The following is a 13,054-nucleotide window of genomic DNA, read 5'->3' as shown; positions in this document are numbered from 1 at the left end:
AATAATACCTTGCTCTGAAATCGCCCGAGCACACAGGAGCTGCAGATCGCTGACGGAAGCAGCGCTGACCGCAGCTTGCACACGGGCAGGGCCCGGGCTGCGAGCACGTGGCCGGGCTCCCCGGGGTTACAGGGGGAGTCGGGCAAGGAAGGGCCTCCGCAGCAGGAGGAGGAGGGCAGGCGGGCACCTGGGGCTCCCTGACGACAGCTGCAGGGCAAGGGGTGTGAATGGGGGCGGCCATAAGGACACTGGCACTTACTCACGATGGCACATCCTCTCTGGGACCTGCAAAAGGCTTCAACGCCGCGCATGCGCACAGTCTAGCCCCACCCAGGGAAAGGCACCCGCCCAGTGCCTTCAGGTGCCGGAGAAGCCGTTTCCTGAGGTATTTGTGGTCACGCTCATACCTTCACGACTTGTTTTAGTGCCAGACCCTGAGTGAAAGGGCAGCATTAAATCCTACTTTCTGGCAGCAAGTTGAACAAAGATTTGGTTTCACTCAAACCATTCCAGTTGAGCCCATGCTATATGAGTTCCCAAACTGGGACCGTCAGCTGGCTGCGGGCGGCGGTGGAAGGCCTGGAAGGCACAGCCAAGGGCAAGAAGAAAGCAGAGCCTTCCCCGTCGACTTGTCCTGCTGCCCCAGCACCAGTTACAGGCGCTCAGTCCTGACTGCTACTATCTCTGCTCGGCTACCCGAGAATTCAGTAATGCTGTTTCAATTGCTGTTTTTTTTTTTGTTGTTGTTGTTTTTTAAGGAAGGCCCTCAATTTCACTAACGATGTTTTGCAAACTTTCCCCTTTCCCACCAAATTTCTCCATCATTTTTATATTGTATTGCCAAGAACAACCCCAGTGTCCAGGGCACAGGCAAAAATAACAGACCTGCCAGCTGAGACTGGCCAGAACTTTAGCAGCCAGTCAGTCAAGCCCTTGACCTTCACGTTCTCCAGAACATGCTTCAGTTTGGTGCCCTTCGTGAGCCATAGGCCTGGCACAGGGTGGAGGAGAAGAATGGGGCAAGGGCGACCTGAGCTCCAGCCCTGGGGCCTCCACCGGCAGCTCTGGGAACTAGAATTGCCAACAGCACCCACACTTCCAAAGCATGCCGCGTCTGTAATGGCTCTCACCGGGGCCCACCTCCATCACCACAAGTCAGGGCCCTGCCCGAGGCTCTGTTCTCAGCCATCTGCATCTTTCTACCCAACTAGTTCTTAAATTGGGGTTGCACAGATCCCTCTGACATGCTGATAAAAGCTTTGGATCCTCTTCCAGGGAAACACGTACAGAGACATACAACTTTATATGGGTAATTTCAAGGGGAGGGGTTAGTTCCCGGCACCCCCTAAGGCCCATTTAGGGGGTTAGAGGGGCTTCTAACCCCTGATTTAGAGCATTAGGTTCTCCATCTGCAACCCCTTACGTTCTCCAGTCACAGTTCTTGTAGGGCTCTCCCGGCTGAGTGTTCCCATCCCTCCCTGGGTGCATCCAGGTAAGGAGAGAGCCCTCTGCTCCACCCACAGGCCCAGAGCACCGTGGGAGGAAGTTCTGGGCTGTGAGCACTAAACCCTGGGTGCCCCACAGTGACAAAGTAAATGTCACCTGCACAGGCTACAGCTGCTCTGCCCTTCTCATTTGGGTCCCAGCCAATGATGTCACTTCAAAGAAATGACAAGGCTGAGCAGCCCTGCTGGGACAGAACACTACGCATGGCTCATCCTTTGCAGTGTCCTTTGGGAGACAGATGTTGGTCTTGACTGAAGTGAAGGAGCTGGACCCTCATCTCAGACACCAGCTGTCATTGGCATACTTGGTCCCACCCAGGCATGAAGCCATGGCTACAATCACTGAGGCCAAACCTGAAAGCCAGGTCAGGCAGTCGGGAGCTTGCTGTGTGCCTCCAGCCATTCAACTAAGGAGCCTTCCTGCTACAGATGTCCTGACCCACCAATGCAGCTGAATTCCTCTGGACTGATAGCTGCAAATACCCCGAGGGAGCGTGGATACCTCCCTTTGTATACATTTCTAGGGGATCTTCCTAGGCACACTGACTGAGAGCTGGTCTGAAGCCCTGGCGAAGCAGGTGCAGGGCTGAGCCACAAAGCAAGGAGCCCAGATGCAGGCAGGGAGACACTGCACCAGGGGCAGCAGACACCCCCTTCAGCTGAGCCCCTAAGAGCCGGCTGTGCAGACAGCTCAGAATGTCTGGGCCCTGAAGAAAGAGGCACTGGGGATCTGGCCTCTCAAAGGGAAAACTGAGTGGCTCTGCCCATCGGGCAGGTCTGAGAGCTTCTGACTTAGTCTCCTCACTCCCCAGAGGAAGGAATAATGGGCCTGAGATGCCAAAAGGGGCCTGAGAACCCTGACTCATAAATCCATTGACCAGGCCAGGACCACCCGCACAGTTAGGGAGTGGGACGCGACCTGAGGCAAATCCCCCAAGGCCTTTCCTAGAAGCAGGCAGGGACTCTTCCGTCTGGGCCCACTGGAACTGCCCTCTGGTCACTAAAGAAGCCCAAATGTTTAGCAAGATTCCTGTGCCAGCAAAGAGAGGGCCAAAGGGCAAGCAGGCAGTTAGAGGAGGCCCCAGAGACAAAAGGGCTGGGCAAGGAGGGCTTGGCCAGAAGCAAGTCTGGAGCCCTGCTCCCCACGCCGACTCCCCCGGGAGCAGCCACCCCGGCCAGAAAGGTCCTCCGGGCAGGGTGGAGCCAACCCTTCTCTGCCAGGGACAGCCCGGAGGCAGCAGGGAACCTCTGGCCGAGTCCTCGGCCCCTGGCACTACTCCCAGCCCTGCCACCACCCTGGGCAAATCACTGCAAAGGCTCATTATCCCCAGTGGTAACTTGTTAGACTAGCTGACTTAACTAAGGCTTCACTGTGAGCCTTTTACAAATGCAGCCTGGCCTAGCCCTGCCCTCTTACAAGAGAGTGCCCAGGAGACTCCCCAGCAACCTTTGGCGTCTATGAAATCTCTTCACAGGTTTCATGGGGGATGCCCTATTCTGAGCTCCTGCTTCAGGTTCAGAACCAAGAATTTTGCCAGGGATTTCTTCATTTTCAGTGATGAGATCTGGGCAGCACCAGCCATGGGTGCCACAGATAAGAGAACAATCATGAGAATCCACGTCCCACCTAGGGGACCTTTTTCATCCATACGTCCCACCTAGATCTTTTTCATCCATCTCCAACTTTTAGGCCAAGCTCCAGGGTGAAGGGCTGGAGGGCCAGGAGTCTTCATCTGCAGAGACAGCTGCTCCGTCCCCATGGTGGGGACGGTGCCCGGAGGCAGAGCCTGAGGATGCTGCTCCACCTGGCTGGGAGCGGTCTGCTGCTGACCTCCCCTCAGCCGGACTGGACTCGGGCCTTCTCCAGTCTTTCTGGGTCCCAGAGAGCTAATCCTTCAGCCCTGAGGTCGGCCCTTAAGGAGCTCTTACCCTTCAGCATCCACAGCCAAGCTCCTTCAATGTGTCCTGGAGACCCTCAGCCCCACTAGCCTGCTCTCACAGGGACAAAGATAAGACAAGCAGCCCCTCCTCCCCCAGAACCCTGGCTCCCGGGGGAGCCGAGGTTTCTGAGCCAAGATCAGCCCCAGCTCGGGCTAGACGGAACTGCCTGGATCACCAGCAAGTGCTGGTTTAGACCCTGGAGGAAAGACAGATGCCAGAAGGCAGAGGCCAGAGATCCTAGGGGTCAAAAGTTTGGGGAGAATAAGGAAAACTGAGAAAACCAGAAGTCAAAAGAAGGGTAGAAGGAGCAGGGGGTGCAGAAGGTGGGATCTCAGCAGAGACCCGGGGCGCAGGGGCCAGGCTCTGGCCAGTGCTGTGCGGGACAGACTGTCAGGACAGAGAAGAGGAAGAGGAGGGTACGTTCGGTGCGGCGGAGCCTGCAACCAGTATGTACAATGCTTCACTTGATTCCAGTCTCTCAACCTGGGCTCGGCATGGAGACTGGCCGCCCCTCACAGCTGCTCCTTCCTGCAATAACAAGACTGACATCACTGTTGTCAGGGAAATGGTGTTTTGATTAAAATCATGTGACAGCTACTTTGTGATTCAATAAACAAATCCTCTGTTAACCCTAGCCTGACAGAGGCCCGACGGCAGCTCTGTGGTTAGAGAACAACCCCGGAGAACGTGGGGAGGGCGGTCCCGCCCGACCAGGGGGCAAGACCGCCCATCTGCCCCGCCAGCGAGGAGCGGCTGAGCTGACCCAGGGTCTGCGGGCACAGGAGGCTGCCCCGCAGGCCCTGCATGGGGACACAGGTGACATCCAGAGCACAGACTGCTCTGCAAACACCAAAGGCCAGTCCCGGAGGAACCAAGCAGGTATCCTTCACCAAAAGAAACTGACCCTCACCACAACCTTGGGGCCATTCTCTCTTGGACCAAGTGGTAGGCCCGAGCCCTGGGATGTTGAATGGCTCCTGCAGGACCCAGAGGCCAGTGGCAACTGGAGGTGGTTCCCAGGGCTCCCAGCAGGTAGGGTCCACTCTGACCCAGGACGGGCAGATGGGCGGATTTACTATGCACCACAGTGAGTGAGTGAGGGGTTAAGAACAATTTCTGGTTTGCAAGTGGATGACTTCCTGGATCACTCACTTGGCTGCTGGCCCCTGACATGCAGGGCTCTGCCTTGGCAACAGCCAATTCCCTTTCCATCTCCCCCTCGAGTCATTTTCCTTAAGTGAAACGAATGCAGGGAAGGCTCCCTGAGTCACGGGGCAGGGGATTTTTCTGGGTTAAATGATCTGCAGCCTCAAGGGCCTCCGGTGCTGGAAAAGACCCCCAGGTAGACACGACAGGATTGGGGGGAGGTTCTTGGCCACCTGAAAAGCAGAGCCACCAGCACCTACCACACAGAGCTGTTGCAAGGATTAAGTAAGATTTTGCCAAGTGCCTGACAAGGTGCCTGCAGTTACCAAGGCTCGAGGCCTGGCAGCTAATACTGTTCCCCAGCATGTGGCCATCGTGGGCCACCTACAGACCTGAGCAGGTGTCCCGTGGAGAGGCTGCCTCTCTACCACACTCAGATCACAGGCAAAGTGTGTGGCATGGCTAGTTGACCCTAAGTTTGCAGGGAAACACGACGCCTTTCTTCACAAGGAAGTCTGTGGTTTAGTCCTAAAAATGTATAACTAATTACTCCTGCTGGCTGGGCCACAGTGTCTTCCCTAAGGCCAAGGTCTGAGCGCCTCCGGCAGCTCCCGGGGCGCCAAGGCTGGGCCGCACTTCCCCCCGCAGGGCAGGGACAGCCCGGAGCTGCCCGAGCCTGACGCGCCTGGCAGCCCAGGCCCTGGGAGAACCGTGTGCAGCCAGGCAGGAAGGGAGGACATTCCAAGATGAAAGGTGGCAGCTCAGGGCCTGGACAACAGGAAAAGGTTCTTATGGCCTCAGTTCACAAAAAAATGAAGGAAAAGCCATGCAGATTTAGAAGTCCAACTTTTTGATCTTAGAATTGTCACAAGCAGACCCACGGGAGTGGGTGGGAGGCTGCCATCATCTTCCAGATAAACTCAATGCAGCCTGACATCAGCACAAGGCAGCCGGGACCCTCTGGGCTGCTTTTCTGAACGTATCTGTCAGTCATAAATCACCCTCCTAACAAACAGTCCCCGGGCAGTGGCCAGCACCAACATGGCTGAGCTTGAACCCTGGCACACCTCCTCCAGAGTGGCCTCAGGTGGGGCTTGGAAAACATTCGGACTATCACATAGTAAAGTTGACAGAAATGGTTTTTCCCTTGAATGGAAGTGACTACCTGAGAGGAGCTGTAGCAAATAAGAACCGTGTATATTCTGTGAGGTAGGTGGGAACAGTCTGTTTCAATAAGCAACCCTTCACCAGCCCACCCCTGTTCCCTGCATGGAGGCGGGGGAGAGACCTGTAGTCACAGTGACAGAGCGCTGGCAAGCCCACCCCACCCCTCAGCACTCCTGGAACAAAGACAAGAAACAGGACCACGGGCTTTAAAAGCATACCCTCTTGGCCCTAAAACCTGACTGTCCTCTTGGGAAAGAGGTAAGGATCTGGCTTCTCCACCTGGCCTGCTGGGGCACCAGGCCACCAGGCTGCCCTCCGCCCACACCTTAGCCGTGGTGGGGTGGGGGTGACTCAGGCCAGGAGTGTGTGGCGCTTACCTTCCCCGCGTCCTCTCCAGGCCCTCTGGGTCTCAGGAAGTGGTTCTTGTCAGCCCCAGGGGCACTGGGCTCGTCACTGTCCTTCACAGGCAAGTCTAGCTTCCTCAGCCTCTGGGCCACCACTAGAGACACAGACAGCAGCGCTGTAACCGTCCCTGACCAGGGCTCATGCCCACCTGCGCATCCCGGCTAAGACACCTCGCTGTCGCAGCGCTGGGTCCCTGTGCAGAGAAAGCCGGTTCACCCATGACCTTACTGAAGGTGCCTTTTCCTCGACAGCCATGGCAAGGGCCACCCTACTGGGCCTACAGTGCCAGCCGGGTGCTCCCCCCACATCTGGGTCACTGACAGCCTACAGAGCCCCAACCAGACAAAAAAGACTTGGCTCCTCTCAGAGCTGATGCTATCAGTTTAAGAAAACAACTCCGGATAAAGAAATGACTTGGCTTTTCTACCCAATGAGTAATTAAACTCTCTTAAGATTTCCATCTCGACTGAACATTATGTAATTTCCTGGAAACAGCAGGCTTGTGGAGGCAAATGGGGAATGGTGAGACTATTCTAGGTACAAAAAAAGGACTGGAGACATGTGAGTGAACAGGAAAGAGGAGCAAGGAATTGGATGGAATCAGGAATATGAGAGAATCAGAGGGAAATTACATAACATCAGACCACAATCACTTCATTGTTAAACCAAGGAGAACAAGGTGACACAGCTCCTCCCCCTGTGGTTTTATACCAGGCGGGGCAGAAATAGGAGGCTTTAAGATACAAGTGCCAAAAGGAAAAAAAGGATCAGAGGAATTCAAGCGAGGCAAGAGGGTAGGACAAGCACCCAACTCATTCGGCCACCCTGCCCTGCCATCCCCAGGGGGAAGGAGCCAGTGTGATTTCCACAGGAAAGCCCCAGATTCTGAACTCCATGACAACACAGCGATTAATGAAACTGTGACCAGCCGGCACTGCCACAGCCCAGTCACCAGCTCAGGAATGACGCGTCTCATTCCCCGGAGGTCTACACAAGGATCTCGGACGCCTGGATAAGGCAGCTCAAAGGTCAGGCTGCCGTCTCTGTTGAGTCAGGACAAGCTGTCCAGCAAGGACCCGCAGGGCCTTGGGCCACAGTGGCCATGCTGTGGTATTTCCATGAGCTGAGGGTTATTATTTCAACAAAGCCTCATTAGAAACCGCACAGCAACCCACTTACTGCATCTTCAGGTTCATCCCATCACGGCAGCATGGACAGAGAAAGATCTGGTCTCTTACACCGGTGAGGGGTAAACCCCACAAAAACTGTAGAAAGAATAACACTAAGGTGAACCCCACGGTTGGTGAGGCTCTGATTGGCATAAGGTGGTATGTATGTGTCCACTTCACTTTGCTGGTCAACCAAACAACTGACACAGACTGGCCGGGCTGAAAAACTACGGCGACGTCTACTCCGGGCGTCACAACGTAAGCCGAACGGAACAGGTGCCGGACGCGGACTGGAGAAGGGCCCACAGAGCTTGTGTCTGAAGAGCAGTGAAACCCTTTCACTGTCAACGGGAGAACGGGAAGCAGTCTGGCACCTTGGGTGGCCTGCTCCACGCACACAACACACCAGAGGACAGGTTTTAGACAGTCATTGAACACATTTTTATTGAGCACCTACTATGTACACCAGACACTGATCCAGGTGCTGGTGACACCCTAGAGGACAGAACAGACAAAAATCCCTGCCCCTGACACAGCTCCTGGAGCTTACATTCCAGTGAAATCAGGAGAAGAAAACTAATCTGTGGAGAAAATGACCAAGTTATGAGCCAAAGAACAGTTCCCGTGAGGAGTAACAAAAGGGACTCCCTACTGTTTAAGTCAGAGCGAAACCATGAGGTCCCTGCTGGTCACCCAAAGAGACAGGGCCCCTCCGAGCTACCTGACCCGCGGCTGGGAAGGACAGGGCTCGCTGTCTCCCTGGCCCCACGGTCTTCGGCTGGAGGTCAGGGCTCCCCAGGGGGTCCACATGGGCATTTAAAAATCTGTCCCAAAATCAATGGCATTTCCAACCAGAGGAAGGCACTGGTTGTGTAAATTTGTTTTAAGACAATACTCTCTCAAACATGAAATTCAATGAAGAAGAACATACCACGCAGGTAATAAAAAAAATAAAAAGAACCATGAAACCAAATTCAAATGTCCACAGCATAATAGTTTAAGATATTAAAATGAGAATGTAGAAAAGGTTTTTGCCTAGGAAAATATTTAATTCTTAGCCCAAAAGTAATAAAATAGAAACTTACTCTAAAGTAGCTTGGCAGTTTTAAATGCAGGCAGATAATTCTAATTTAAAATGCTCTGTTTTTCTAAGGTGAGACAAACCTGAAAGCATTTGGTCAAAACTTGGTTTTATAAAACAGTCTAGGGTACGAAGTTTTACAGAAAGTCTTTGGACCTCCACAAATCATAACAGGGCCCACTGGGTTTAAAAGACTGTGAATGAAAGAAACAATTTGAAAATCAAAACAGAAACAAGCAAACCACATAGCATGATGCACAGAAGAAAAAAATAAATACAATAAAACCTCATTAATTAAAAATTTCATTAGGGAGAAGGCAAGTTTGATTAGGTGAAAAATGTTCATAAATTTAAAAGAAAAAATATTTAAATTCTCCATGAAATACATATGTATACACATCAAAGATAGTAAATTGAATGCATCTAAAAAAAATGTGTGGGGGGAGGGTATAGCTCAAGTGGTAAAGCACATACTTAGCATGCGTGAGGTCCTGGGTTCGATCCCCAGTACCTCCTCTAAAAAATAAACAAATAAATAAACCTAATTACCTCCCCCTCAACAAAAAATAAAATTAAAACAAAAAGTGTGGCTTCATAAAGATCCTCACAGAAGGTATTTTAATATAACTGAATAGAGTGATTAGTAACCCGCATACCAAATGGTAAAAGGGTGCTTTTTTAAAGAGCATTAAGACTGTTAAGTAGCTGAGACACAACAGGCTTCTTTAATTTGCTTCAGCAAACCCTTCAGCTTAACTCTTTATCTTCAATTCCATGAGAAATTAATGAGGTTTTACTGTAAAAGTAGAGAAAGAAACATTTCAAATGGTAAGATTCCAGCATCACCCATATCAAAAAATTACTAAAGAAACTTCACTTTGGAAAGCCACTACTGTACATGCAGCAAGGACCAGATGTTCACACAGCTGGAAGCAGAACCAGGTAGAGAGCAGAGGTCCTCACAGTGTTATATAGACCAGTGGTTCCTCTGCTCATTCGAAGTAACAATTGCGATCTTACAATCAAACAGGAGAACCACTGCTTGTTAGAAGGCACTACATTTTCAGTTTCTTAGGGGACAGAAGAGAGGGCAGCATTTTTGAAGGTGGTCACAGTGGGGAGCTGTTGAAATTCAGTTAGGCTTCAACATCTGGCACCAGCAGCAAGATGCATCTGCACTCCAGGTTTCTGAATGACATGATTACAATCAGAATCGAGCAAATAAACACCAAAACAACCAACAGATGAACCCTGAGTTTCCACATTCCCCTTTCATGTGCAACACTGACGCAGACCATTATTACCCAGGAAAATATGGCTTTCACTACAGTTAAATCTCGATGTGTCTCCCAAATAGAGTGTTTATAAATTAAGTTATTCTAAACCATGTACACTTAACTTTGGAATGACAGAGACACAGATATATGTAAACATCAAGAGAATCACTCCATTCCGCGTCTGGGTCCAAACCCATCCAGGCTTGGTAGAACAATGAAGACGCAGGAGACCAGATGGTGCTGGATAAATCACTAGGAGACAATCAAGAAATGACTGCACCAAGTGTCAGGAATGGGTCACAAACAATAAGAATGGCTTAAATATAATTATCCCAACAAGGAAGACAAGTATAGAACAATCCCATTTCATCTTTAGAAAGAATCAAGTCACTGAAATTTGATTTCTTGTAAGTTGCTGCCGTTTGCTCGGATGAGGTCTTGAAGGTTTTCCATTTTTCTCTCCACCCAGTTTAAGAACACATGGACTAGAAATCTGTGGTAAGAATTTAGTAAAGTCTTTTCCCTCCTGTTCCTCATTATGCCAACGCAAGAACTGGAAAATTCCAAACAAAAGCAAGTTAGTGGTACAGAAAGTTCATGGACTATCTATGCGCAGATTAAGCACAACAACAATGACCCCAAATCATACGACTATCAGCTTCTCATGGCCAGTTTCTTTACTCGGCCAGGCTAATCAAAAGTTAATCTTTAAAAACTGATGAAAATCCAAAGAAAAAACTGCTCTTATCAGTAAGAATCATACCCCTAATCCAGCCCTAGACATGAAACTGAGAAAATGGCCTGCTCAGGGGTTGGCCAAGAAGGTTCTACTGGAAGAAGAGACAAGCATTCCAGGAGCTCAGCTCCTCCCCATGTCCAGATGCTCACTGCCTGACCCACTTACCACCACTCACGCCCCGTTAGATGAAGTGAAAGCTTGAAAGCAGGAAACAGGGACATACCACTCATAGCTTCCTGTGCAAAGTACTTGACATCCATGTCTTCATCTTGGCCTAACTTCTGGAGCACTGGCTTAACTTCCTCCTGCAAAGCACTAAAATCCAACAGTATGGTCTGTGAAAGGCAGGCCTCAGCCAGAGAAATGCATGCTGTATGATAATTTTTAAAGTTTAAAATATTTTAAAACACCTATAATATACACTTAACAAGCACAAAATAAGTTAGCAGAATTAGCTTTGGGCAATGATCTACACATATACAGAGCTTAAATGTAAAAGTCTGAGTGGACGCCCTCAAAATTAGTTGCTAAGGAGGAGGGTATCATAGCTCAAGCGGTAGAGCGCATGCCTAGCATGCATGAGGTTCTGGGCTCAAGCCCCAGTACCTCCTCTAAAAATAAGTAAGCCCAATTATCTCCCCCTCACCAAAACAAAAAAAAAATCAGTTGTTAAATTACTTTATTATTTTCTTCAAACACACATCAGGTGAAGTGAAAAATTACTGATTTTAATTACAGCTATTACTCCCTACTCTAAGGGGAAAATTTTAATCTATTTTAAAATAATAATAATACGGAAATCTTACTCAGTATCTAGAATTGGTCCGATTTTCTGTAAAGATTTGGCCACGTTGAAACGGACATTTGCTACTTGGTCTCCGGCCATTTTCAATACAATAGGCAGCATCTGCTTAGTGGTTATTTCCTGACCGCAGGCTTCAGACAACGCCTAGAAAAAGAACAAGGTGGCACTTCTGAAACACTTTTCCTTGGAGGGGAGAGCACGCCTCAGGGGCAGAGCGCGCACTAAGTCCTCGGTTCAATCTCCAGTACCTCTGTTTAAAAAAAAAATTAATAAACTAAAAGAAAAAGACTGCTTAAAAAAAAAAGTAAAATAAAATCAAATACTTTTTTTTTAGGAGGAGAGGTAATTAGGTTTATTTTTTCTTTTGTAATTTTTTTAAATGGAGGTACTGGGGGTTGAACCCGGGGTCTTGCGCATGCTATGCACATGCTCTACCGCTAAGCTGTACCCTCCCCCCACCACTTTTACTTTTTTAAATATCCCAAAATCTAAAGAGACAAGTTAATATTTAATAAGCAAGTAACTGGCCAACAGGAAACTGTTTCTAGTTTGAGCCTCTGAATGAAGGATAAAAGGCAGCAAAGAGTCCCAGAATTAGATCAGAATTCATAACTAACTGATCTGACTCCTGTAGATTTTAACAGGAACTGAAAAATTGACATTTTTCTCTGATCTCCTAACTGTCCAAATTAATCAGTATAAGAAACATATTCCAAACAAAAGACAATGTATTCAGAATTCAGAAGCACAGGACTGAATAACTGCTTTAACATTTGTGCTTTGCACTAGTAGCTATGTCATACTTACATTAATGCAGAATAAAGTGGTCATTCTGTGCAAGTAATTAGGATCATTTGCCATTACTAACACTTTGGGGACGATGGTATTTTGGGCCCACTCTGTTCCAAACTTCTGAACCAGCTTCATGAGGTTGTTGGTGGCAGCTTCCCGGATGGCGTACACTGCAGAAGAGGCGAAGGACACACAGTGCTGCTCACACCATAAGCAGAACCTAGTTTACTTTTACTTACATCATCACCAAAGATGGACCAAAAATGAAACTCTGTCAACACTCCACATTCAGTCATACTGCAATAGCAAACACGATCAGTTATGACGCCTAACTTACTGATCTGGTCTTATTACAGTTGCAAAATGAGACAGTATGTTCAAGAAAAAGGGACCAAAAATAAAAAGGTAAGACTGAAGACAGGAAAACTAATACAGAATCTAATGTAATAGTCCAAATAAGAAAATGTGGGTGTGCAGAGAGTAGCTGTAGTAGAGGCTGTAGGTGTGGGAGGGAGAGAGATTTATTTCGGTTAGGGTTTGGAAGAGGGCAAGGGGCACAAAACAAAAGCTTAGCAAAGTCGCAGGTGGTGGTGTTTTGTCCCAGGATTATTAAAGAGGGACAGAGCCACCTGCATGAAAGGAGATGACCAAGAAATGGCTGACAAGCTCACTCCAAGCATCATTAATTAACAAACTTGAGTGGCAACTGTGGTGCTACGTGTTTCAGAAAGAATGTGTAAGATAACTTCCCCCGAAGGTCACACCCTCCAGCAAAGAAGTGAAAGCTGCTGCCCTCCAAGGAGTCATGAGGCCTGAGACCGACTACAGCGAGTCACGAAGCTGTGCAGCGAAGACTGTGAGGGATGCAGGGCTTTAGAGCAGAGAGAACGGGGAGATCTGGGAAGGCTTCGAGAAACAGAGGCCTTGCACGGGGCCTTAGAGATTAGGGAGGATTTGTGTAAGTACAGAGAAGAAGGGAAGAATTCCTAGAAAGGGCAAAAATATTTACCGAGGGCACAGACTGAGA

General features: G+C 49.3%; 1 protein-coding gene across 3 annotated transcripts in view; it reads right to left on the bottom strand.

Moving 5' to 3' along the window:
* Window positions 1–13,054, bottom strand: part of PPP2R1B (protein phosphatase 2 scaffold subunit Abeta) — a 35,045-nt gene that overhangs the window by 3,468 nt on the left and 18,523 nt on the right. Inside the window, exons 12-15 of one of the 3 annotated variants that reach the window (XM_032472728.1) lie at window positions 12,043–12,197; window positions 11,237–11,379; window positions 10,654–10,745; window positions 6,131–6,258 (exon numbers count right to left, since the gene is read on the bottom strand). In XM_032472728.1, the coding sequence (XP_032328619.1) occupies window positions 6,131–6,258; window positions 10,654–10,745; window positions 11,237–11,379; window positions 12,043–12,197 (518 nt within the window). Of the gene's footprint in view, window positions 1–6,130; window positions 6,259–7,750; window positions 10,245–10,653; window positions 10,746–11,236; window positions 11,380–12,042; window positions 12,198–13,054 lie in introns of those variants that run through there. The other 2 variants (XM_032472729.1, XM_032472727.1) reach the window with 2 other exon arrangements.

Source organism: Camelus ferus, chromosome 33 (genome assembly GCF_009834535.1).
Source record: "Camelus ferus isolate YT-003-E chromosome 33, BCGSAC_Cfer_1.0, whole genome shotgun sequence".
NCBI classification, from domain to species: Eukaryota; Metazoa; Chordata; class Mammalia; order Artiodactyla; family Camelidae; genus Camelus; species Camelus ferus.
This window is presented reverse-complemented; position numbering and strand designations above follow the sequence as displayed.